This window comes from Choloepus didactylus, chromosome 4, assembly GCF_015220235.1.
Source record: "Choloepus didactylus isolate mChoDid1 chromosome 4, mChoDid1.pri, whole genome shotgun sequence".
NCBI lineage: Eukaryota > Metazoa > Chordata > Mammalia > Pilosa > Megalonychidae > Choloepus > Choloepus didactylus.
In genome coordinates, this window is record NC_051310.1 from 88,760,750 (window position 1) to 88,788,077 (window position 27,328).

The 27,328-nt window shown below is 36.9% G+C and overlaps 1 protein-coding gene across 11 annotated transcripts in view; it reads left to right on the forward strand.

Moving 5' to 3' along the window:
• Nucleotides 1-27,328, forward strand: part of AKAP13 (A-kinase anchoring protein 13) — a 405,703-nt gene that overhangs the window by 278,007 nt on the left and 100,368 nt on the right. For all 11 annotated transcript variants that reach the window (XM_037832976.1, XM_037832972.1, XM_037832973.1 and 8 more), the window contains 2 exons: nucleotides 12,028-12,103; nucleotides 17,613-17,749. In XM_037832976.1, coding sequence (XP_037688904.1) covers nucleotides 12,028-12,103; nucleotides 17,613-17,749 — 213 coding nt within the window. The remainder of the gene's footprint in view (nucleotides 1-12,027; nucleotides 12,104-17,612; nucleotides 17,750-27,328) is intronic.

The following is a 27,328-nucleotide window of genomic DNA, read 5'->3' on the forward strand; positions in this document are numbered from 1 at the left end:
TCCTGATGATGCAAGAGCATTTCATGTCCAGATTCTTCACTCTTATTAAAAGATCTAAGATTTTTTATTTCTCATGACTGTATTCATAAGCCTGTTCCTATTAGAGGAATGAAAGGAAGAAAAGCAATTTTTTCCCTTCCAGCTTCAAAACATAGTTTTAGATTGAAGTATGGTAGTTCTGGTCCATTGCTTTTACTATTAGCAGAGAAACTTCGCAATGAATTTGGCACATTTCCAATGCAATGCAGTTTTCAATGAGGAGAAAATCCTTTGAATAATTTTTTAAAAATGAAATTTGCTATTTCAAATCTTTGGAAGATGTGGACAGGGGTTGGTAAAGTTGATGTTTTTGTGATTACTTGTGCACACTCAGTTTACATTTTGGAGGGTATGTTTTTTGTAATTTCAGGGAACCAGCTGAGGATTCTTTTCCATTCAGAATCACTTTCAAATTTTTGGCAACACTTATATCTGCAGCACCCAGCACTCCTTGGCCCTGCTCCCTCTGCTCTATGCTGATGAATTACCAGAAATGAGCAAATCACTTGGTGTTTTGTTTCATGTGGTCCTATGCTTGCATAGTTATTTGCAAGCAGCTTAATTCCTGCATTTCTTCATCAAGCAGTTGTAATATAACAAAATGTCCCCTAGCTTTCTGTCTTATACTACCTACTTTATTCTGTATAACTGTTGGTCTTTATCAGCAGAGTGGTTTAAGTATTTTCTTCACAATATGATCAAAATCTACTGGTAGGTACACTAGATAGGTATATCCTACTATTACTTACATTTTAGACATCATTAATTAATGGCTTCCATTTGCAAGCATTACAAATATTCAAAACTACTTGATGCTTTTTATAGATACTTCTGTTTATAGTATGTTGAATTACAGCTGAGCATTTTAATTTTAAAGTTTTCATTTTAATGAAATTAGAGGGTTATTGTAAAGACTACAGTTTATTTATTTATTTTTTTCTGGTTCCTTTTTTTTGTTTTTATTTTTTTATTGTTTTTAAATCTTCATTTTATTGAGATATATTCACATACCACACAGTCATACAAAACAAATCATACTTTCGATTGTTTACAGTACCATTACATAGTTGTACATTCATCACCTAAATCAATCCTTGACACCTTCATTAGCACACACACAAAAATAACAAGAATAATAATTAGAGTGAAAAAGAGCAATTGAAGTAAAAAAGAACACTGGGTACCTTTGTCTGTTTGTTTCCTTCCCCTATTTTTCTACTCATCCATCCATAAACTAGACAAAGTGGAGTGTGGTCCTTATGGCTTTCCCAATCCCATTGTCACCCCTCATAAGCTACATTTTTATACAACTGTCTTCGAGATTCATGGGTTCTGGGTTGTAGTTTGATAGTTTCAGGTATCCACCACCAGCTACCCCAATTCTTTGGAACCTAAAAAGGGTTGTCTAAAGTGTGCGTAAGAGTGCCCACCAGAGTGACCTCTCGGCTCCTTTTGGATTCTCTCTGCCACTGAAGCTTATTTCATTTCCTTTCACATCCCCCTTTTGGTCAAGAAGATGTTCTCCGTCCCACGATGCCGGGTCTACATTCCTCCCCGGGAGTCATATTCCACGTTGGCAGGGAGATTCACTCCCCTGGGTGTCTGATCCCACGTAGGGGGGAGGGCAGTGATTTCACCTTTCAAGTTGGCTTAGCCAGAGAGAGAGGGCCACATCTGAGCAACAAAGAGGTATTCGGGAGGAGGCTCTTAGGCACAACCATAGGGAGGCCTAGCCTCTCCTTTGCAGCAACCGTCTTCCCAAGGGTAAAACTTATGGTAGAGGGCTCAACCCATCAAACCACCAGTCCCCTATGTCTGTGGTCATGTTAGCAACCATCGAAGTGGGATAGGCGAATACCCCTGCATTCTCCACAGGCTCCTCAAGGGGGCACTACATCTTTTTTTTTCCCTTGTTTTTCTTTTTTTTTTTTTTTTAACTTTCCCTTCTTTTTTAAATCAACTGTATGAAAAAAAAGTTAAAAAGAAAACAAACATACAATAAACGAACATTTCAAAGAGACCGTAACAAGGGAATAAGAAAAAGACAACTAACCTAAGATAACTGCTTATCTTCTAACATGTTCCTACTTTACCCCAAGAAAGTTACCTAATATAGCAACATTTCTGTGAACTTGTTCCTACTATATCCATCAGAAATTAACAGACCATAGTCATTCCTGGGCATCCCCAGAACGTTAAATAGCTTATCTGTTCTTCTTGGATTATTGTTCCCCCTTCCTTAATTGTTCTCTATTGCTAGTTCCCCTACATTCTACATTATAAACCATTTGTTTTACATTTTTCAAAGTTCACATTAGTGGTAGCATATAATATTTGTCTTTTTGTGCCTGGCTTATTTTGCTCAGCATTATGTCTTCAAGGTTCATCCATGTTGTCATATGTTTCATGAGATCGTTCCTTCTTACTGCCGCTTAGTATTCCATCGTGCATATATACCACATTTTATTTATCCACTCATCTGTTGAAGGGCATTTGGGTTGTTTCCATCTCTTGGCAATTGTGAATAATGCTGCTATGAACACTGGTGTGCAGATATCTGTTTGTGTCACTGCTTTCTGATCTTCCGGGTATATACCGAGAAGTGCAGTCGCTGGATCGAATGGTAACTCTGTATCTAGTTTTCTAAGGAACTGCCAGACTGACTTCCAGAGTGGCTGAACCATTATACAGTCCCACCAACAATGAATAAGAGTTCCAGTTTCTCCACATCCCCTCCAGCATTTGTAGTTTCCTGTTTGTTTAATGGCAGCCATTCTAACCGGTGTTAGATGGTATCTCATTGTGGTCTTAATTTGCATCTCTCTAATAGCTAGTGAAGCTGAACATTTTTTCATGTGTTTCTTGGCCATTTGTATTTCCTCTTCAGAGAACTGTCTTTTCATATCTTTTGCCCATTTTATAATTGGGCTGTCTGTACTATTGTCATTGAGTTGTAGGATTTCTTTATATATGCAAGATATCAGTCTTTTGTCAGATACATGGTTTCCAAAAATTTTTTCCCATTGAGTTGGCTGCCTCTTTACCTTTTTGAGAAATTCCTTTGAGGTGCAGAAACTTCTAAGCTTGAGGAGTTCCCATTTATCTATTTTCTCTTTTGTTGCTTGTGCTTTGGGTGTAAAGTCTAGGAAGTGTCCGCCTAATACAAGGTCTTGAAGATGTTTTCCTACATTATCTTCTAGGAGTTTCATGGTACTTTCTTTTATATTGAGATCTTTGGTCCATTTTGAGTTAATTTTTGTGTAGAGGGTGAGGTAAGGGTCCTCTTTCATTCTTTTGGATATGGATATCCAACTCTCCCAGCCCCATTAGTTGAAAAGACCACTATGACCCAGTTCATTGACTTTGGGGGCCTTATCAAAGATCAGTCGGCCATAGATCTGAGGGTCTATCTCTGAATTCTCAATTCGATTCCATTGATCTATATGTCTATCTTTGTGCCAGTACCATGCTGTTTTGGCAACTGTGGCTTTATAATAAGCTTCAAAGTCAGGGAGTGTAAGTCCTCCCACTTCGTTTTTCTTTTTTAGAGTGTCTTTAGCAATTCGAGGCATCTTCCCTTTCCAAATAAATTTGATAACTAGCTTTTCCAAGTCTGCAAAGTAGGTTGTTGGAATTTTGATTGGGATTGCATTGAATCTGTAGATGAGTTTGGGTAGAATTGACATCTTAATGACATTTAGCCTTCCTATCCAAGAACATGGAATATTTTTCCATCTTTTAAGGTCCCCTTCTATTTCTTTTAGTAGAGTTATGTAGTTTTCTTTGTATAGGTCTTTTACATCTTTGGTTAAGTTTATTCCTAGGTACTTGATTTTGTTAGTTGCTATTGAAAATGGTATCTTTTTCTTGAGTGTCTCTTCAGTTTGTTCATTTCTAGCATATAGAAACATTACTGACTTATGTGCATTAATCTTGTATCCCGCTACTTTGCTAAATTTGTTTATTAGCTCTAGTAGCTGTATCATCGATTTCTCAGGGTTTTCTAGATATAAGATCATATCATCTGCAAACAATGACAGTTTTACTTCTTCTTTTCCAATTTGGATGCCTTTTATTTCTTTGTCTTGCCGGATTGCCCTGGCTAGCACTTCCAGCACAATGTTGAATAACAGTGGTGACAGTGGGCATCCTTGTCTTGTTCCTGATCTTAGAGGGAAGGCTTTCAGTCTCTCACCATTGAGTACTATGCTGGCTGTGGGTTTTTCATATATGCTCTTTATCATATTGAGGAAGTTTCCTTCAATTCCTACCTTTTGAAGTGTTTTTATCAAAAAGGGATGTTGGATTTTGTCAAATGCTTTTTCAGCATCTATTGAGATGATCAATTGATTATTCCCTTTTGACTTGTTAATGTGTTGTAATACATTGATTGATTTTCTTATGTTGAACCATCCTTGCATGCCTGGAATGAACCCCACTTGGTCATGGTGTATGATTTTTTTAATGTGTCTTTGGATTCGATTTGCAAGTATTTTGTTGAGGATTTTTGCATGTATATTGATTAGGGATATTGGCCGGTAGTTTTCCTTTTTTGTAGCATCTTTGCCTGGTTTTGGTATTAGATTGATGTTAGCTTCATAAAATGAGTTAGGTAGTGTTCCATTTTCTTCAATGTTTTGAAAGAGTTTGAGTAAGATTGGTGTCAGTTCTTTCTGGAAAGTTTGGTAGAATTCCCCTGTGAAGCCATCTGGCCCTGGGCATTTATTTGTGGGAAGCTTTTTGATGACTGATTGGATCTCTGCTTGTGATGGGTTGGTTGAGGTCTTCTATTTCTTCTCTGGTCAGTCTAGGTTGTTCATATGTTTCCAGGAAATTGTCCATTTCCTCTACATTATCCAGTTTGTTGCCATACAGTTGTTCATAGTATCCTCTTATAATTTTTTTAATTTCTTCAGGATCTGCAGTTATGTCACCTTTTTCATTCATTATTTTGTTTATATGGGTCTTCTCTCTTTTTGATTTTGTCATTCGAGCTAGGGGCTTGTCAATCTTGTTGATCTTCTCAAAGAACCAAGTTTTGGTGATATTTATCCTCTCTATTGTTTTTTTGTTCTCTATGTCATTTATTTCTGCTTTAATCCTTGTTATTTCTTTTCTTCTACTTGGTTTAGGATTGGTTTGCTGTTCATTTTCTAGCTTCTTCAGTTGATCCATTAGTTCTTTGATTTTGGGTCTTTCTTCCTTTTTAATATATGCGTTTAGTGCCATAAATTTCCCCCTCAGTACTGGTTTTGCTGCATCCCATAGGTTTTGGTATGTTGTGTTCTCATTTTCATTTGTCTCTATATATTTAGCAATTTCTCTTGCTATTTCTTCTTTAACCCACTGATTGTTTAGGAGTGTGTTGTCTAACTTCCAGGTGTTTGTGAATTTTCTAAGTCTCTGATGGTTATTGACTTCTAATTGTATTCCATTGTGGTCAGAGAATGTGCCTTGAATAATTTCAATCTTTTTAAATTTATTGAGCCTTGTTTTATGTCCCAGCATATGATCTATTCTGGAGAAAGGTCTGTGAGCACTAGAGAAGTATGTGTATCCTGGTGATTTGGGATGTAATGTTCTGTATATATCTGTTAAATCTAATTCATTTATCAGATTGTTTAGGTTTTCAGTTTCCTTATTGGTCTTCTGTCTGGTTGATCTGTCTGTAGGAGAGAGTGATGTGTTGAAGTCTCCCACAATTATTGTGGAAACATCAATTACTTCCTTTAGTTTTGCCAGTGTTTCTCTCATGTATTTTGTGGCACCTTGATTGGGTGCATAGACAGTTATGGTTGTTATTTCTTTTTGTTGAATTGCCCCTTTTATTAGTATGTAGTGGCCTTCTTTGTCTCTCAAAACGTCCCTGCATTTAAAGTCTGTTTTATCTGAGATTAATATTGCTACACCTGCTTTCTTTTGGCTGTAGCTTGCATGAAATATTTTGTTCCATCCTTTCACTTTCAGTTTCTTTGTGTCCCTGTGTCTAAGATGAGTCTCTTGTATGCAACATATTGATGGTTCCTTTTTTTTAATCCATTCTGTGAATCTACGTCTTTTAATTGGTGAGTTTAATCTGTTTACATTCAACGTTATAATCGTGAAGGCATTTCTTGAATCAGCCATCTTATCCTTTGGTTTATGTTTGTCATATATATTTTTCCCCTCTCTCTATTAATATCCTTTAATGTACCCATACCAAATCTCTTTAGTACTGAACCTTTCTCCCAGTCTGTCTGTCCTTTCTTTGTTTCTCTGTCTGTAGGGCTTCCTTTAATATCTCCAGTAGGGCAGGTCTCTTGTTAGCAAATTCTCTCAGCATTTGTTTGTCTGTGAAAAATTTAAGCTCTCCCTCAAGTTTGAAGGAGAGCTTTGCTGGATAAAGTATTCTTGGTTGGAAACTTTTCTCACTCAGAATTCTAAATATATCGTGCCACTGCCTTCTCGCCTCCATGGTGGCTGCTGAGTAGTCACTACTTAGTCTTATGCTGTTTCCTTTGTATGTGGTGAATTGCTTTTCTCTTGCTGCTTTCAGAACTTGCTCCTTCTCTTCCATGTTTGACAGTGTGATCAGAATATGTCTCGGAGTGGGTTTATTTGGATTTATTCTATTTGGAGTTCGCTGGGCATTTATGATTTGTGTATTTATGTTGTTTAGAAGATTTAGGAAGTTTTCCCCAACAATTTCTTTGAATACTCTTCCTGGACCTCTACCCTTTTCTTCCCCTTCTGGAACACCAATAAGTCTTATATTTGGATGTTTTATATTATCTATCATATCCCTGAGGTCCATTTCGATTTTTTCGATTTTTTTCCCCATTCTTTCTTTTGTGCTTTCATTTTCCATTCTGTCATCTTCCAGGTCACTGATTCGTCGTTCAGCTTCCTCTAGTCTTGTACTATGAGTGTCCAGAATCTTTTTAATTTGGTCAACAGTTTCTTTAATTTCCATAAGATCATCTATTTTTTTTTATTTAGTCTTACAATGTCTTCTTTATGCTCTTCTAGGGTCTTCTTGATATCCTTTGTATCCTGTACTGTGGTCTCATTGTTCATCTTTAGTTCTTTGATTAGTTGCTCTGGGTACTGTGTCTCTTCTTATCTGTTGATTTGGGTGCTTGGGCTTGGGTTATCCATGTCGTGTGGTTTTTTCATATGCTTTATAATTTTCTGTTGTTTTTGGCCTCTTGGCATTTGCTTAACTTGATAGGTTTCTTTTAGGATTTGTAGACCAATTGAAGTCCTTATCTCTAATTTATGAGATCTACAGCTTCATGGATTACACTTTCTCTAACTAACCAGCAGGTGGCATCCACGAGCCACGTGTTCTCCACAAGCCAGTTCTCCCCTGCTTTGCCTTTGTGGTGAGTCGGGGAGTGAGTCTTGTGGGGTCCAATTGGTGTACCAAGCTTGCATGTGTAGTTGGTGTTGCCTGCCCTGTATATGGGGCGTGTTGTCTGGGCGGTCAGGGAGGGGAGGTGGTTCTAACAATCAAATTTCCCTGGTGTTCCTGGAGTTTTAAAGCTGCTGCAATAGTCTAATCCTTCAGTTCAGTCCTGCCACAGTTTGTCTCTGCCACTGACCCACAAGTCCTTGGTATTGGCGTATGGCTGCTGAGACTTACTAGTGGGTCTCTCTTCCAGGCCATGCACCCCCTGGTTCTCTGTTGCGGGAGGACTGTGCTATGTCACAGGTGAGTGCCATCCCCCCAGGGCGGTTCTGGGCTGCTGGGCTGTGTAAGGAGGCTCCCAGTCTGCTGAAATGATGGCTGAATGGGGCTTTGTTAATTCACACTGCTCCACCTTCCCAACTCTGGGACAACCAGCTGAGGGTGCAGGGAAGGCTAATGTCCATGCCCAGTTTTGTGGTGTGTGCCTGTTATTTGAAGCACTTCCGTCACACTGGGTTGTCTGGGGCAACTCTGGGCTATGGGGCTGGCGATGGGCAGGAGTGTTTCCTGTCCAGCAGGATGATGGTTGTGAGCGGACACCCCCCTTTCCTTGGGAAGTTGTGGTGGTCAGTGAATTTTCTCAGCCACTGGATTATTGCCTTTTGCCTCAGAGCTCTCTTAGTTCTGCTCTTATCTTGACTTGCCCAAATTGCAAGTCTTTGAGGCTTTCTGTATTGGGCTTCTTAGAATAATTGTTTTAGAAAAAGAAAAAAAGATATTAAAAAAAAAAAAAAAAGAGAGCCCTCCTCATAGATCTAATGGGTTATTGAAATGCTAAGAGACAAAGCAATTAGGGCCATTAAGGAAAGGTCCACAGGGCAGAGAGATCAGCTTTTCTTCAGGATTTGCATATGTGCCTCAGGGCCTGAGCTCTGCCCTTCCCCTTTCTATGTTCAAAATCCTCTGCTTTTATTTTGGAGTTTTTCGTGCTGTTTTTTGCTATGCCTTTCTCCTCTGTGCTCGGCTGGCTGCCCTCAGATTCTCTGGTGTCTGGTCTCAGTCTATCTGTGGTTGGAGTTTGGATCAGTAGAATGAGTTTCCGATAAGAGCCGCCACTGCAGTTCTCCCTTCGCCTTCCCAGCGTGGACGGCCCCTCCTCCCACGGGACTGAGCCTGGCAGGGAGGGGCGCGGGTCCCCGGCTGCAAAAACTTACAGATTTTGCTGATCTCAGCAGTTTGACGTGTTCATGAGTGTTGTATGAACTATGCCCAAAGACAGATTGCTCTGCGGTGTCCAGTCCATTCAGTTCCTGGCTTTCTACCTACTTTCCTGGAGGAGTAACTAAAACATACAGCTCACCAATCCTCCATCTTGCCCCGCCTCCTCTGGTCTACAGTTTCTTTTAATTTCATACTTCTCTTTTGTGGGTGTATTTTTTTCCAGCTTTATGGAGGTATAATTTACATACAATAAAAATCAATTTTCAGTTTACAGTTTGATGCGTTTTGACATATTTTTAAGTTGTGTAATCACTACCACAATCACGGTAAAATCTCTCCAGTAATTCCCTCCTGTCCCCTTGTAGTCAGTCTCCTCCTCCAGTATCTGAGAGTACAGTTTTGCCTTTTCCAGAATTTCATATAGGTGGAACCATACAGTTGGCTTTTCCTTTTACTTAGCATTACGCTCTTGTGACTCATTCATTTTGTTGCATGTTTTAGTAGTTCATTCCTTTTTCTTGCTGAATCTATTGCATTTTATGGACATACTGTAATTTCATCAGTTGTTGGCAACCTGGCCGTTTCCATTTTGGGGTAATTACAAATTAAGCTGCTATGAACATTCCAGTATAAGTCTTTGTTTGAAGATATGTTTTAATTTTTTGTGTGTAAATACCCATTGAGTGGGATTGCTGTATTGTAGGTAAATTGTGTGTGTTTTGCATTCTGCCAGCAACATACCAGTGTTTCAGTTGCTCCACATCTTCATCAACACTTGTTATTATCAGTCCTTTTTAATTTTAATCTCATTGCAGTGGTATCTCGTTGTGGTTTTAATTTGCATTTCCCTGATGATTAATGTTGGATAGCTTTTTCTGTATTTATTTACCATTCATATATCTTCTTGGATGAAGTGTCTATTCTAATCTTTTGCCTATTTTTACAGTGAAGTTAGTTGTCTTATTAATGCATTGTAAGAGGGTCTTGTTTTGTTTTGTTTTTGTTTTTGTTTTAAGTTCTGGATATCAGCCCATCAGTGTGTATTATGGAAATACTTTCTCTCACTCTGTGGTTTGCCCTTTCATTTTCGAAAATGAGGAGCAAACATTTTAGTTTTCATGTCACATTTTTCTGTTTTTCCATGCTTTCTCATGTGTCCTATCTAAGAAATCTTTGCATAACCCAAGTTCACAAAAATGCCTGTGTTTTCCTTTTGAAGTTTAATGGTTTTACTTTTAACATTTATATCTATATATAATCTATTTCAAGTTAATTTTTATAGATGTTGTGATATAAGGTTTGAGGGATATTGTGGTGGTGGTGGTGGTGGTGGTGGTGGTGGTGGTAGTAGGGATGGTAATGTTTTATTTTTGTTGCATATGGATAATCAAGTTTCCAGGACCACTTGTTCAAAGACTATTCTTTTCCTCATAACCTTAGCATCTTTGTCAAAAATCAATGGATCACATCTTGAGATTTGTGGACTCTTTTCTGTTCCATTGATCTATGTGTCTTTCTTTACAACAGTGCCATACTGGCTTGATCAGTGTAGCTTCATAGTAAGTCTTGAAATCAAGTAGTGAAAGTGGTACAATTTTGTTCTTTTTCAAAATTGTTTTGAAAATTCTAGATCCTTTGTATTTCCATGTAATTTAAGAATGAACTTGTCAATATCTACAAAAAATTCTTCTGGAGTTTTGATTGTGGCTGCTTTAATTCTTTTCAACAGTGTATTGTAGTTTTCAGAGTACAGGGTAGGACTTGACCCTATTTTCTTAAATTTATCCCTAGTTATTTTATATATTTTTGGAGCTATTGTAAATGGCATTGCTTTTGCTTTTGCTTTTAATTTTAATTTCTAGTTAGTCACTGCTAGTATAAAAAATACCATTGTTTTTGTATATTGAGTTTGTATCCTGCATCCTTGTTAAACTCACAAGTTCTGGTAGCAATTTTGTAGATTCCTTAGGATTTTCTACATAAGCAGTAAAGCCATCTGCAAATAGTTTTACTTTTTCCTTTCCACTCTGTATTCGTCTTATTTCCTTTTCTGCTTTATTGCACTGGCTAGCACCTCCAGTACAATCTTGGATAAAAGTGGACATTTTGGCCTTGTTCTTGATCTCAGAGTGAACGCATTTAATCTTTCACCAGTAAATATGATATTAGCTATAGATTTGTCATAGATGCCCTTTATCAGTTTCAGGAATTTCCTTTCTGCTCCTAGTTTTCTAAGACTTTTATTCTGAATGGATGTTAAATTTTGACATACTCTTTTTCTGCATCTACTTATAATCATTTGGTTGTGGGAATTTTGGTCTAATATATTAATGTTTTGAATTCTAAACTTCACATTCCTGGGGTTAACTCCACTTGGTCATCGTGTTTTTATCTTTTTTATATATTGCTGGGTTCAATTTCCTAAAATTTTTACACAGTCTGTGCATCTTTGTTCATGAGAGGTAATATACTGTAGTTTTCTTATAGTGTCTTTGTCTGGTTTTGGTATCGGGGTGAATGCTAGGTGTCATAAAATAGGCTGTGTGCTGTTCTCTCCTCTTCTATTTACTGTGTAAGCGTTTGTGTAGAATAGGTATGATTTCTTCCTTAAATGTTTGGTAGAGTTCACCACGAAAGCCATCTGGCCTGGAGTTTTCCTTGTAGGAAAGTTTTAAACTATGTGAATTCAATGTCTTTAATAAGATAAGGCTATTCAGGTTATCTGTGTGTTCTTGAATGAGTTTTGGTAGTTCTTTCTTTCATAGAATGTGTCCATTTTATCTAACTTGTTGAAAATATTATCATAAAATTGTTCATAATATTCCTTTACTATCCTTTCAGTGTCTGTAGAATCTGCATGATGTCCCTCTTTAATTCCTATTGATAGAGATAACACAAATTTTATGTAGCAATTATGGGGATTAAATGAGATAACGTGTCAAATCTTAATATGATACCTGGACTATAGTAGTTTCTGACTAAATAGGAATTATTTTTGTTTTGCTGTTTTTAAAAAAAGCAACTTGTCAGCCATGACATTAAATGCATATTTTAATATTCGGTCAGTTTAATCTGCTAACTTTTTTTTAAAATTCTGCTCTTGGCCTGTACCATGGCCTTCCTGTTTGTATATCTTTTTCTGTTGTTTTTGCATGCCTATCTTTTATTGAGCTCTTTAGAGCCTTAACTGACACTGGTTGCCTTTATTGTATTGTGAAAAGTTTTCTTTCTTGACATAATTTTACCCACGTTACAATAAAATATTAAAGAAAAAAAATAATGTTGATGTATTAGGTACATTTGCAGCAGTTATAAAATCATCCCACATTGTTTCACTGTCAGAAACTCAATCTGTTTGTTTTTTTTTACCCCTTCAGATAAACCAAGAAAGCTGGTGTACAATAGAGCCGTGCCCTGATGCAGCGTCTCTTTTGGCTCCCAAGCAGAGCCCAGGTAAGCAAAGATTTTCCAGCTTGCAATTTGTTTGGAAAACTGCATCCAAAAATGTTCATTTCCTGGAGCCATATTTCTACTCTAATTAAACAGATGATTTTTGACATGGAGATGTGTCCTTTCTTTACCATGTTATGCAGTAAATCAGAGGAAGGGGCATATGTAATTTGGGTTTGTAGGCATTTTGTCTCAGAATTGAAGGTGAGCATATGCAATTACCTAAATTTCATTTTAGTGGGAACAGGCTTCTAGATGTTGCTTTATGATTCATCTGTGAATGCATCTGGGTGGTGCATATACATATGACATAGGTTTTTTCATCTGGTAAAACTATGAATATATATTATTAAGGACTAAAGCTGTCATTGTCAATTTTGTCTGCACATTGGACTTGTCTGGGAAGCTTTCAACATGTACAGATGCCTGGGTCCTACTCCAAGAGATTCCAATTTAATTGAGCTGGGGTTTGGCCTGGGCATCTGAATCTTTAAAAGGTGCTTTGGTTACTCTGCTGCATAGCCATAGTTGAGAACCATTACACTGTGGAAGTATGGTCAGAAATTGAGTCTTTCCTTGAGCACCCATGAGGTATTAGAAATAAAAGTTATTCTTAAGACCTTGCATGTTAATGACACAGTACAGAACTTATGGTTAGTTAGGATTCCCAACTTTTAACCCAGGTTCAGCCATTAGCTCACTGTGGCATAAGGTATGTTCCCTAATGCCTGTGTGTGTTCTGTCTCCTGTCTGGAATGTGTTACAAGCTTGCCTCATTTGGAGGGTGTTGTAAGGATGCCGTAGTGAGTAATTGTGAATTCCTGTGCCTGGAACTACAGCTGCTAAGTGAACACTGGTGATTTGTATACTGGGCTCTTGAGTCTTAACCCAACACAACCTCTGTTTACCTTCCCTGCTTTTAATGACAAACTGTTCAAATCCTCAATCTCCAGAGAGATTTCCTTCTGACTCTCAACCCTCTGACTTTACTACAAACGTTTCGAAAACTAATACGAAAAGTATTTTTCTCTGTTTTTGCCTTGGAGCAACTGGAGAAACTGTTTGGTAAATGATGTTATTTTGCTATTTTTGTGTTTGGGGTCTCCATACTTCATCTGATTGACTGTTAACAGATTTAGCTGACACTTCCCCCATCCAACCCCCTGGAATCTTCTACTTAAAAAGTATACCACTTTCTAATATGACTCCCAGGGAGGAATGTAGACCTGGCACCGTGGGACGGAGAACATCTTCTTGACCAAAAGGGGGATGTGAAAGGAAATGAAATGAGCTTCAGTGGCAGAGAGATTCCAAAAGGAGCCGAGAGGTCACTCTGGTGGGCACTCTTATGCACACTTTAGACAACCCTTTTTAGGTTCTAAAGAATTGGGGTAGCTGGTGGTGGATACCTGAAACTATCAAACTACAACCCAGAACCCATGAATCTCGAAGACAGTTGTATAAAAATGTAGCTTATGAGGGGTGACAATGGGATTGGGAAAGCCATAAGGACCAAACACCACTTTGTCTAGTTTATGGATGGATGTGTAGAAAAGTAGGGGAAGGAAACAAACAGACAAAGGTACCCAGTGTTCTTTTTTACTTCAATTGCTCTTTTTCACTCTAATTATTATTCTTGTTATTTTTGTGTGTGTGCTAATGAAGGTGTCAGGGATTGATTTAGGTGATGAATGTACAACTATGTAATGGTACTGTAAACAATCGAAAGTACAATTTGTTTTGTATGACTGCGTGGTATGTGAATATATCTCAATAAAATGATGATTAAAAAAAAAAAAAAAAAAAAAAAAGTATACCACTTTCTATATTTTGGTTCCTTAAACTGGGGCTGTTTCTAAAAATATAATTACTCCCAACCATTCAAGCAGTAAAACTTTTTGCCATGTAAAGGTTAAATGAGGTTATCTCGCAATTTGAATATTCATAGAAAGTATCTCCAGACATGGTTGTTTAATTAACTCATCTAAAGAAATGAATTTTGAACCTCTCAACATTTTCCACACAGGACATAATCTTGGATTTTTTAGACTCCCTCCACACCCCTACCCATACTCCAACTCAAAAGCCCAAGCTATTTCATATAATTTTTAAAGTGATTTTTTTTTTTTGAAGCCCAATTTAAAAAAAAAAAAAATGAAGATCTGGATTATGTATCTCTATTTCAGACCTGAGATTTTGATTTGAGGCACAGTTGATTATGAATGGTAGGTCTTCACAGTCTTGCGGTTTTCTTTGTTTTCCTTCACAAATACATGCTCAAGAACAATAGCATTAGAGCAAATAATATTATATCTTTTAAAATTTCTTGGTATGCTCTTCAATACTGAATAAATACAAGATTGGAGGATTAGGATGAGCAAAGCCCAGTGGGTACTGCCATTTGTTTTCCTATATATATATAGTATGTTATTTTAAACACAAGTGACTAGATAACATCTTAGAGAGTACACCTTCTACTAGTTTTAAAAACTAATAGCTTGGTACACAAAAGATACAGATAGATTATTATATATGCTATGGCTTATAAAGTAGGATCGTTTCCTGCTATGCCCACCTTCAAAGTCTTATCATCACGGATACTTGTTGAATCACTCTTTGTGGGATAATGAATCCTTATTAGGTACATTTATCACATTCCTGCTGTGTGCTGAGGGCAGAATTCTGATTATATTGTGTATATATTATTTCTAACTGTACCACGACTCTTATAGGAAGGTACAAATTATCCCATTTCACTGGTATGGAAACTGAGTCACAGAGGGATTAAATTGCTATTTGTCTGGGATCTTTCTGCTAATTATTCAGACCTAGATTTAAGCCAGATCAGTCTAACTCTAAAACCTATGCTTTTTGCTCTTGTTCACAACTTGATATGCTGCCTTCTTCATTAGGAAGGGGGCATGCAGGAAGAAAGGAAAGATTGCTTAACAGCTCTTGTGACATGGGTGTGGATTAGCTTTGCCTTTAGCTACCCCTCCACCCCCAATGGCTTAAGGTCCTTCTCTCTCCCTGATCCCTTTTTTCACACACTTCCCTCCTCCCTGCTCCAGCAGTCAACATTCTCACACTGCAGACTCTTCTTATTCCATACTTGGTTTGTGGTCCCTCGTAGCACTAGCTTGGATTTGTTTTCTGGGTGAGGTATTCCTACCAAGGCTGAATCTGATGTTCCCTGTGAATTTTCCATTAGAATGTCTCTGAGCTGGTTTGTTTTCCAGTCTGGAATTTGAATGTGGTCTGTTAGACTGCCAGCTGGACAGCCAGCAACTCAGTGTAGTGGCTGTGACAGCCCTTCCTTTTCTTGGCCAGCCCCTCTTTTCCTCTCAAAGATGCAATGGAGTTTTTGGTTTTTCCAAGTGGGGAAAGGAGAAGGAGTAGAAAATTCACACCTACCAACTCCACCCAGGTTAGTACATACATAAGATTTCCAGTCTTTTAAACGCAGAGCCATTCCCGTTGAAATAACACAGTCAAGTAGTTTGGACCAAGACTGAAATGGACTAGGATCTTTTTTTTAACTGAAGTGTTTACTTAAATTTACTGTTTCAGATTAATCCACTGCCCTACCTCACTTCTTATTGCATGCTTTGTATTCTTCTGTCTTGAAATTTTCCTTTAACACGTCCATTTTTCCCACAAGAATGTAAACCCCCTCCCCCAACACATACAAACAATAAATGTCTTTTGTCATTTGGATACTCCTTGTACCCAGCCTAGCCAAATGTCTAACTAATAGAAAAGGTTATTTTATTAACAGTTGACTCATGACCTATTCTGAAGCAGTACACCCTTGGCCCCTTTGTCTAAGCTACCCAGCTGATCCAGGGTAGATAATTATATTAAGTATCAATTGTTAATTTATTAATTAACTTAAATTAGAAAATTTCTTCCCATTATCTTTTGACACACACGCTTGCACTCACATGGCATGCATGTGTATACATGTCTCTGTTGTCCAAGCATAGAATCTGAGAATGAAAAGAATCATTGGAGACTACCTAGTCCAATCCACATCTTCGCCCTCTATGTAGACAAACTTTTCTGAAACATCTTGATATAATCATTCAGTCTCTGCTCCACCCTTTCTGGTAAAGTGACATATCACTTTGTGAGGCTGCCCATCCTGTTGTCCACAAGCCCTGTTACAGTGAAGCTCTGCAGTTTCCCCTCGCTGGACTTGTTCTGCCTTCTGGTACAGCGCAGAGCTATTCTATTCACGCTTCCTCATTTGACAACACTTTGTAAGCAAAATTTCTTCAAACTCCTCCACAAGATATATATATATATCTCAAGTGTTTGACACGCATGCCTTTCTGTTTCTCAGTGTTCTCATTGATAAGACATCTCGGAACAAATAAATTCCTTACAAGTACTGGTTTTTTGGTTTTCTGAGGTTTTTTGGTTTTGAGAGTATGTGTGTGTGTGCTTTGTTTTGTTTTGTTTTACAATCACCTTTCATTGACAGCTCCTCTTAAATTTTCTTTCATCTAAAGTCACCAGGTGGAGGCCTCATCAACTTCTAAGTAGCCAAGTTATCTATTCTGCCCCTCATCAGTTAGTGTCACCTGCAGATTTGATAAGCATGCATATATGTCTGTTCATATCACACATTAAAGTCTTCACTAGAATGGAGACTATTCTTGAAGGAGAGTAACATCCTACCACTATTTGACTCTTTGGATTTCTTGGTTTCACCATCTATAACTCTTTTTAACTCTGTTGCTTTCCAGTCACTTGTCCCTTTTGTCCACAAAATTAGTAGGAGAGAATGGGTTAAATACCTTGCTAATTTCAAGATACTATGTTTTTAGGAATCTTTGATGTACTGTTGTAATATTTCTGTCAAGACCCACTCCCTCTGGTTCACCATTGTCCCTGTACTAGTAATTGGACGAAAAAAGATCCTAGATGATACATTTGTCTACTTCAGTGCATTATTCCTCCAATATATCTATTTAAGATAGGAAACGTTAATTATATTTTTGTTACTATTCAATAGAACCCTTAAGTTCAGTACACTGATAAATGTTTTAGATATGCCCCCTTTGCCTTTTATTCCATATTTTCATAAAGTAACAAGTTGCCAGAAAGACTTAGTCTTAAAACAGAGATTAGCCACAAGCCCTGTCACATAGCTTCCTAATAATGGACTTTATGGTGGAAAAAGAAAGAGGGGGGAGGGGGGTTTGTGTGCAGTGCCAGGAGGAGAATACTTAGATACTTAAATATAGGTGTAATTATGATTCTAAGTGAACATTTTATCTTTCTGTACCTATGGAGTGCATGGCAAACTTCTAGATATACTGTGGTAACTATCAGTCTAGAATAGGGGTATCAGAACTGAAAGCTACTAATTTGACAATATGTCCTTTATATCATCTTAATATTAAAAAAAAGGTAACACAATTTAAAAGGTCATTTGCTGAGGTGAAGAGAAATGGAATTAATTTTTTTTTTTTTTAAGTATTGGTTGCATAATTTTCTTTTTCAGAGTGTGAGAACTTCCTAGATGTTGGTCTGGGCAGAGAGTGTGCCTCATCACAAGGTGCACTGAAAAGAGAATCTGGGAGTGAATGTGACCTCTTTCATTCACCCAGTGATGAAATGGACAGCATAATCTTCTCAAAGGTATTGCCTCAATATGTGACTCTTGCTGGTAAGGGGTGGTCCACCCAGCCTTGCAGGGTCCCAGCCAGGCTCTCACATGATCTGATGGGAGTGTAAAATGTTCCCTTTTGGAGAAGGAAACTCCAGATTGTTGGGGGCCTTTTTTTTTTAATAGAAAGTTATTGTTTGCTTTAGTTTCTGCAAAATCATTGCTGGTTAACAGATTTTGAAGCTCATGTTGAAGCTGAAAGAAATGGAAGTTCCTGTAGTTAGATGACAGTGAACACTCTTCAGTGGGCAGGAAGGGACTGCAGCTCAGATTATATGATGTCAATGGTATAAAGTAACCAGAGTTGTTTCTGATTAATGTGTTTAGGCCTGAAGCTTGCTGCTGTACTTCGTCATATCACCCCTCTCATATAGCCTGCTTAATTGGAACTTTCTAGGTCTCTGCTAGGGAACCCAAACCCTCTTAGTGAATAGCCCTTGCACATGAATCACCTCGTGTTTGCTTGTAATTTGGGACTGTGTTTAAGGAGGTGGGGAATGGGGGCGACTTGTTTTCTTTTGCTTGTTTTTGTATCTAGTTGCAATGAGTTCTGTTTTGTCTCTTTAAGAAGAATTAGAGGGTTTTTCCATAGCAGAGACAGCAAATAGTAGTACTCAATTATATGCCACAAGTGGTTTTCTTTTTAGTAAGGGGTGAAGGACAGAAATACTGCGGCAACTGTGAAGAAAAATGCTCCCTCTCATTTTATGATGACTTTGGAGAAAATGGTGAGAGCCGTGGTGTTGTGGGTAATTGAGTTATCCAAGATAGTGTGATGGTGCTGTGTTTAAAAGTTGTGACATAACGATAGAGGCTTAATGTTCTAGAATTCTGGTCTAGAGCATATCTAAGCCTCTGTGACTGTACCTCAGTGACTTCCTTTCATTTTTGACCAGTGGCCTTTATGCTTCCATTTGGCCTTCCCTAACCCTTTTCTACCTTATTGCTTTTTCTTGAGCTCATTGTCTTCTAGAAGTCCTTGAAACAATTTATGGTGGAAACTTAAAGATTTCTATTATGGTTACTTGCAGTGAATTGACTCAGGAATTCTGTAAAGTAAAAAATCCACACATCGGGAAAGATCTGCCTTTCTCTGAAACTGTTTAGGAAGAGGGAAAGTAATGTGATTTTATTATTTTTCTTATTATCAGAATCTGGGTGATTTCCACTCTGATTTTGAGGTTTTCATTCTAAAGACTTCTAAAGGTCTCTTACAATACCCGAGGGGAGTACCATTTTGAAGGTACATGTCTCTAAAAACACATTGCTTTTGTCTGATATAAATAGATTAAATGATGTCCCTAAGTTCCAGCTTTAAAATGAGATCTTGAAAGTCACTGACACTGGGTCATGGATACATGGGGATGTATGAAAATTTTCATAATAAAAAGTTTTTAAAAAATTGATGAGTCTTCTGTTGGAAATACATGCTCACTACCTCTCAGGTGTGTGAGAGTTTGTCCCTGGAGGTTACCCATCTCTGCATAATGATATCAGTCATGGTCACTGAATTGAATGGTTTTCCTGGCTAAAGAGAATTACAAGTTCCTACATTTTGCCTTGTTATTCAGTCTGTCAAAAACTTTGGCCTGTGCTAGATTTGGCTGTTCTTTCAGGATGACAAGAAAGATAAAATTTTTAAAAATTGAAGCCTACTCCCCAAATAAATATTTACCTACATGTCACACCAGAGTGCCTAGGGAAATCAGAAATTAATGGATGCACTTTCACCTTTCGTACGTGCACAAGAATGTCTAAATGGCCTGGGATGAAATCAAGAGGGTTTTATCCTCTTAGCATTTCCACCCTACCAAAGTTGTTTTTGACTAGGAGAGGCTTTGCAATAAATTTAGCTTTAATAAAACCAAAGGCATGCAAAAGAAAGGAAAAGAAGAGAGAAAAACTAATATTTAAAAGGTCCTTACTGTATGCTAGGTGCCAGACTGAATTTTTTACATGTATGATCCCATTTCATACTCCCAGTAACCTTGCAAGTTGGGTGATTTTATCCTCATTATATCCCTGAGTAAATGGCAGTTCTGACTAGTGAAGTAGTTTACCCAAAGTGCCTCAGCTGGTAAGTAACACAGTTGGGATTAGTACCTAGGTTGGTCTGACTCTAAAACGTTGTTTGTGTACTGTTATTTTGCTCTGAATCTCCAAATACTTAAAGCCAGTGATTTCCTTAGAAGCATGGCAGTGGCAGACAGACCATTGGCTGCTTCCTCAAAAGTCTTCCTCAGTGGTCAGTCACACAATGTGTGCTGTGAAATGTCAGAAGGTCCTAGAGTTTCTTCCCAGGGTCTAACTCTCCTCTCCACCCTTCTCTACAAAATAGTCTGTAGGCAGAGCACTGCAACGTCCTTTTCTGTGAACCATGAATGGTGTGTTAGGTCACTTCCTGCAGCCGTTCCTGTAATTCTGGCCTCACAGAGCACTCGAACAGCCTGCACCGTTTATCATGGACTTTCCATTTTAACCTTCTATATCCATTCAGTATGCCTTCTGATCAATGTGATTTTGAGGCTTTTGAGTGTTAGAAGCTTCATGTTTCTTCTTATGAATATTTACTAGTTCTTAAAGTCTCTCTTTTCCTTAGATCAACATCATAAAATTCAGATTTTGTTTTTAGAGTGAGAAGAATTCTTGGGATGTTTTTTGACTCTAGTGAAGTGAGAAAGTGTGACCATAAAATGCATGTGATCTGTAAGACCCTATTATCCAAAAGGATAATTGATGGCTACAGAAAATATTCATAGTTCCTAACCTCTTTTCCAAAGAGTAGTAAATCAAACCCTTACACTTGTTTTTGCTTCAAGTTATGAAGTGTCCAAAATTGGATAAATTGGTTAAAAAAAGTAACGCCCCTAAGATACTATACCTTACATGAACACCCTTTCTTTCATATGCTGTAGTTTGCCTCCAAGCCAAAAAGTTACCTTTCCTTTCTTAACCTTCTAGGATATGTTTACAGAATCCAAATTAGAAAAATTATAATTTTTTATTTGCACAAATACTGAAATTAATAGAATTTCAGAACCATGAAATAGAATATTGTCAGATAATACTCAAGATTCTTAAAGTGTTGCACATGACAGATTAAGTGATTAGCATACATTAGGTGCTTAACATGTGAACTACTGTTTTCCAAGGCACATAGCAGAGTGCTTTGTATATAACATAATAATAATAAATAAATGCTTGGCAAATAAATGAAAATAAAAGGACTAGTATTTTGGCAAAATTAGCATGATTCCTTCAGGTGTGGTCATAAGAAATCATACAGTGTGCAAAGGTTTTTAGATTTCTATATATAGTATATTTAATGTTTATACCTCTCTCTATAGAAGATATAGCTACATAGTGTATCTATGGTCAAGAAAGCTAATCAGGCATTTCCCCCCAACAGTTCATTATAAACTTTCTGAAAAGCATGTAAAATTGAATTGTGCAGTGAATACCCATATACGCACCACCTAGATTCTACAATTAACTTTTTATATTTAGTTTGTTATGTATCTATGCATTCCTCTGCCACCCATCCATCCATTGAATTTCTTGGGAGCATTTGAAAATAAGTTACAAAAAATCAATAGATGTAATATACCACATTAACAAAATAGAGGGAAAAATCCACATGATTATCTCAACTGATGCAGAAAAGGCATTTGACAAAGTCCAGCACCCTTTGTTGATTAAAACACCTGGAAGGGAAGTACTCATGAACCCAGTGCCAAAGAAGAGTTTTAACAGGAACTTGAAAGGAAGTTTAGAGTCATGTATGTCACTAGAAGGAAAAGTAGAGGATAAAACATGGTACTGTATGACACAGTGATCCCTCTGGTGGATGATGGCAGTGATTAATTGTACAAATATAAAAAATGTTCTTTCATGAACTAGAACAAATGTACATCACTATTACAAGGAGTTAATAATAGAGTGGTATATGGGGAAAATGCACCTATACAAACTATAGGTTATATGGTAATATTATAATATTTTTCATCAACAGTAACAAATGTACCACACCAATGCTCTTAAGGGTTAGTAATAGGGAGGGATAAGGGTTATGAGACATTGTGGGTTTTTTTCAGAGTAATGAAAATGTTCTAAAATTGATTGTGGCAATGAATGCCCAACTGTGATGATACTGTGAAGCACTCATTGTATACTTTGGATGGATTGTATGGTGTGTGAGTATATCTCAATAAACTTGCTTTAAAAAATAAAAAATAAACACTTAGAAAAATAGGAATAGAAGGAAACTTCTTCCTCAACATGATAGAGGGCATCTGTGAAAAACCCACAGTTAACATCATACTCAGTGAAAGACTGAAAGCTTGCCTCTAATATCAGAACAAGACAAGATGCCCACCATCACCACTGTTATTCAACATTGTGCTAGAAGTTCTAGCCAGAGCAAATAGGAAAGAAAAAGAAATAAAAGGCAACCATATTGGAAAGGAAGAAGTAAAACTTTCCCTCTTTGCAGACACCGTGATCCTGTATATACACAAAGACCCGAAAAATCTACAACAAAGCTAACAGAGCTAATAAATGAATTCAGCAAAGTGGTGGGGTACAAGACAACACACAAAAATCAGTTGCGTTTTATTAACTAGTAATGAGCAATCTGAGGAGGAAATCGAAAAAAATTCCATTTACAATAGCAAGTAAAAAAAAAAAAATCAAATATCTAGGAATAAATTTAACCAAGAATGTAAAGGACTTATACACTGAAAACTATAAGACTTTGCTAAAAGAAATCAGAGGTGATCTATATAAATGGAAGGACGTTTCATGCTCATAGATTGGAAGATTGAATGTTGTTAAGATGTCAGTTCTACCCAAATTGATCTACAGATTCAACACAGTACCAATCAAATCTCAACAGCCTACTTCGCAGAAATGGAAAAGCCAATTATAAAATTTATTTGGAAGGGTAGGGGGCCCTGACTAGCCAAAACCTTCTTGGAAAAGAAGAGCAAAGTTGGAGGATTCACATTTCCTAACTTTAAAGTTTACTACAAAGCTACATTTGTCAAAACAGCATGTTACTGTCACAAGGATAGACATATAGATTATTGGAATCTAATTGAGAGTTCAGAAATAGACCTTCATATCTATGGCAAATTGATTTTTGACAAGGATGCCAAGTACGCTCAATTGGGAAAGAACAGTCTCTTCAACAAATGGTCCTGGGAGAACTGGATATCCATATGCAAAAGAATGAAGAAGGACCCCTGTCTCACACCATATACAAAAATTAACTCAAAATGAATCAAATACTTAAAAATATAAGTACAGGACTATAAAGCTCCTAGAAGAAAATGTACGGAAACATCTTCAGGATCTTGTATTAGGCAATGGTTTCTTAGACTTTATACCCAAAGCACAAACAACAAAAGAAAAAAATAGATAAATGGGACCTCATCAAAATTAAAAACTTTTGTGCTTCAAAGGACTTTATCACAAAAGTGAAAAGACAGCCTACACAATGGGAGAAAATATTTGGAAATCACATATCCAATAAGGGTTTAATTTCCAGAATATAAAAAATATGCAACTTAACGATAAAAAGACAATCCAATTTTAAAAATGGGCAAAAGCTTTGAATAGACATTTCTCCCAAGAGGATATCCAAATGGCCACAAAGCACATGAAAAGATGCTCATCATCATTACCCATTAGTGAAATGCAAATCAAAAACATGAGATACCATTTCACATTCTAGCCATTAGAATGGCTACTATTAAAAAAAAAAGAAAAAAAAATTACAAGTGTTGGAGAGGATGTGGAGAAATAGGAACTCATTCATTGCTGTTGGAAATGTAAAATGGTGCAGCTGCTTTGAGGACAGTTTGGCAGTTCCTTAGAAAACAGATTAGAACAGATATTTGCAAACTGATATAGCAGCATTATTCACAATTGCCAAAAGATGGAAGCGACCCAAGTATCCATCAACCAAAGAATGGATAACCAAAATGTGGTATATACATACAATGAATGTTATTCAGCATTGAAAAAGAATGAAGTTCTAGTTCATGTTCATGTGACTACATGGATGAACCTTGAAAATCACATTGAGTAAAATGAGCCAGGCACAATAGGGCAAATAGTGTATGATCTCACTGATGTGAAATAATTAGAATGAGCAAATTCATAGAGTTAGAATCTAGAATATAGGTTATAGGGGCTGGGTTAGGGTAATGAATGGGGAGTTAATTTGTACAGAAATTCTATTTGGGTTGACTGTAAAGTTTTGGAAATGGATGGTGGTAATGGTAGCACAACATTGTGACTGTGATTAACAGCACTGAATTATACATGTCAGTGTGCTTAAAAGGGGAAATTTTAGGTCATGTATATGTTACTAGAACAAAAATTAAAAGATAAAACATAGGATTATACAACACAGTAAACTATTGTAAACGATGAATTATGGTTAATAGTACAATTATAAAAATGTTCTTACATGAATTATAACAAATATTTCACACTAAGGCAAGTTACTAATAATAGGGTGGTATATTGGGAAAAACATAAACCCTAATGTTAACTATGAACTATAGTTAACAGTGCAATTATAATACTCTTTCATCAGTTGTAACAAAGGTACCACACTAGTGCAAAGTGTTCAAAATTGGAGGGGGAGTTACATGCAACACTGTATTTTTTACATGATTTTTCTGTAAACCTACAGTTTCTCTGATTAAAAAAAAAAATGTTTTAGAAGTTACAGATACCGGCACACTTCCCCCCTTAAGATTTAGAGTTCACTTTTTGTCTGTAGTAAGGTGGTTCTTTTTTTCTTTCTCCCTTCCCCTCCCCTTCCACCTCCCCTCCCATCCCCTCCTCATCCCTCTCACCCTCTCCCTTCTTCGCTTAGGTACAATGAAATACACATTTTCAAGGGTACTATTCAATGACTTTTTCTTCACCTTTGTAACCCAAACCTCTATCAACATACAGGTTACTTTATCAGTTTTTATTTCATATTTTATTTAGTTTTAAAACTTTTGAATTTTCACTTATCCAAAGGATTTTAAAGATTCTGTTTTTTAAATTTTTTATTAGAGCAGTTGTTAGGTTTACAGGTAAGTCACATGTAAAGTACAGATTCCTATATAGCCCCTCATCGCAAGCAGTTTTTCCCTATTATTAATATTTTGCATTAATGTGATACCTTTGTTAAAACTGATGAAACAGTGTTGTTATAATTATGCTATTAACTATATCCCATAGTTTACATTAGTATTCACTGTGTTGTATAATTCTGTGTTTTTTTTATTTGTTTGTTTTTTCTGGTAACTTATATTCAACCCTTCGTGGTTAAGATGTGCTCAAATTGAATGAGGGTGGGCCTTAATCCAGTATTACTAGGTCGGACATGGGGGGAAAATGCCACAGGGAGAAGCTAGAATCCAGAAGAGAAAGGAGACGAAGGACATCACCATGGAACCCCTAGGATTTATAGCAGCCAGCCTCAGAATGCCATAGTCTTTGGAGAGAAAGCATCGCCTTGCTGACACCTCAGTTTTGGACTTCTCCTAACCTTAAAACTGTGAGCCAATAAATTCCTGTTGTTAAGCCAACCCATTTTATGGTATTTATTTTAGCACTTGAGATACAAGTGGTATCTTGTAGTTTTGATTTGCATTTTCCTACTGGCTAATGATGTTGAGCATCTTTTATGTTCTAACTCAATCTTTCAACCTGAAAACCAAAGTTTGCTTATAGCAGAATGTTGAGGGGAAAAAATACTTGCGTTCGGGCAGGGAATTATGTCTTGGCAATCTGCTTATAAGACTTGAAATACCACCTAGTTTTGATTCCATGTGAATCAAATATCTTAAGCTGATGCCCATGCCGCCATCCTTTAAAATAATTTAATTAGCAAACATTTTAATGTAAAAGATTTGTCTAAAAAAGACTGACACATAACTCTTGAAAGGAGCTTCAGGATCCACCCCTCCCACCCCCCACCCCCACACACACACCACCCCTGTTTTTTGTGGGTTTTTTTGGTTTTTGGTTTTTTGGTTTTGTTTTTTTGTTTTTTTTTTAATTTCTTTTTTCTTTTTGGATTATTGTGTTGTGTATTGTAGGCATAACTTTTTCTTTAATTTTTTATTTTCAAATACTTTCAAACGTACAAGACAATTACAAAAATAATATAAACCCTCAGATCCACTGATTTTAATATTTTGCCACATTTGCCATGTTATTCTATCTATCCATCTATTATCTTTTTGTCTGTATATCTGTCAATACATTTTCTGAATACTTGAGTGTAAGTTGTATTCATCATACTTTATAAACACTTAATCCTGACATGTACATTTCCTAAGAACAAGGATATTCACTTATGTAAGCACTTTACATGCATTTATCAAGTTCAAGAAATTTAACCTCAATATAAAGCTTACAGTCTATATTCCAGTTTTTTCAAATGTCCCAGTAATATCCCTTTGAGCCTTTTGTGCCCCCCACCCCCACGCGCCCATCCCCACTTTGCTAGATCCTATTCAGGATCATGTATTGCATGTAATTGTCGTTGTCTCTTTAGTTACTCTTTCTTTTTATTGTTTTTTTTTAACTGTGGGAACATAAACTTTCTCATCTCAACCACTCCCAAGCATACTTTCAGTGAGATTAATCATATTCACCACATTACGATACCCTCATCATTTTCCATTACTGAAACTTTTCCATCTCCCCAAACACTAATCCTAGAACCATTATGCATTAACTCCCCATGACCCTATCTTGGGCAACCTGTACTGTAACTACTGTCTCTATAAGCTTGCATGTTCTCCAGTATTTTCTTTGTGGTTACTAAAAAGCCATAACTTTTTTTTTTCTTTCTTTCTAATATATGAATGGGAAAACATCATCTCCAAAATTTGGTACTCAGGGGAGAAGGGAGGAAATAGTAGGTGTCACATCTCCTTTTTAGAATAACTCTCTAAGCACTAATAGAATCAAAGATGAGAAAGGAATTTCAAAAGTTCAAAACAGTTTTTTAAAATTCGGAATTCTAAAAACACTGATTTTCTTCTTTCCTCTATTATCCATGACTTGACTAGCCAGTTAACACCTTTCAATAGGCCTTGTATTAATTTGTAACCTCTTGATACCTAAAGATCCTTTATTTAAGTCTTTCATCCTTGATAGGAAGGTGAAGTCAAAAAGTGACTTGTTTACAATCACAGACCTGTATAGAAAGGTCATGAGTATCCCATATCCCTTGATTTACAGTTGATTTACAAGCCACCAAAGTTTTTTTCATTCTCTTTTAATATCTTGATGAAAGGGTGGATACTTGATTTATAAGTTCAGGTCAGTATCCAGAGAGATAGCAGGGACTTTGTTCCAGGTGATGTCTTTCCAAGACTGGATGCCAGAGTGAAGAAATGCCTAGCCTCCTGTCAGGGAGTCATTTCCAAAAGGGGAAGAAGTGACTTCTAATAAAAACATATCAAAGATAAATGGAAACTTTAACTCAGAGCTTTGTTTTCCTTCAAGCCTTTCATGTGTGTTTTAGAAAA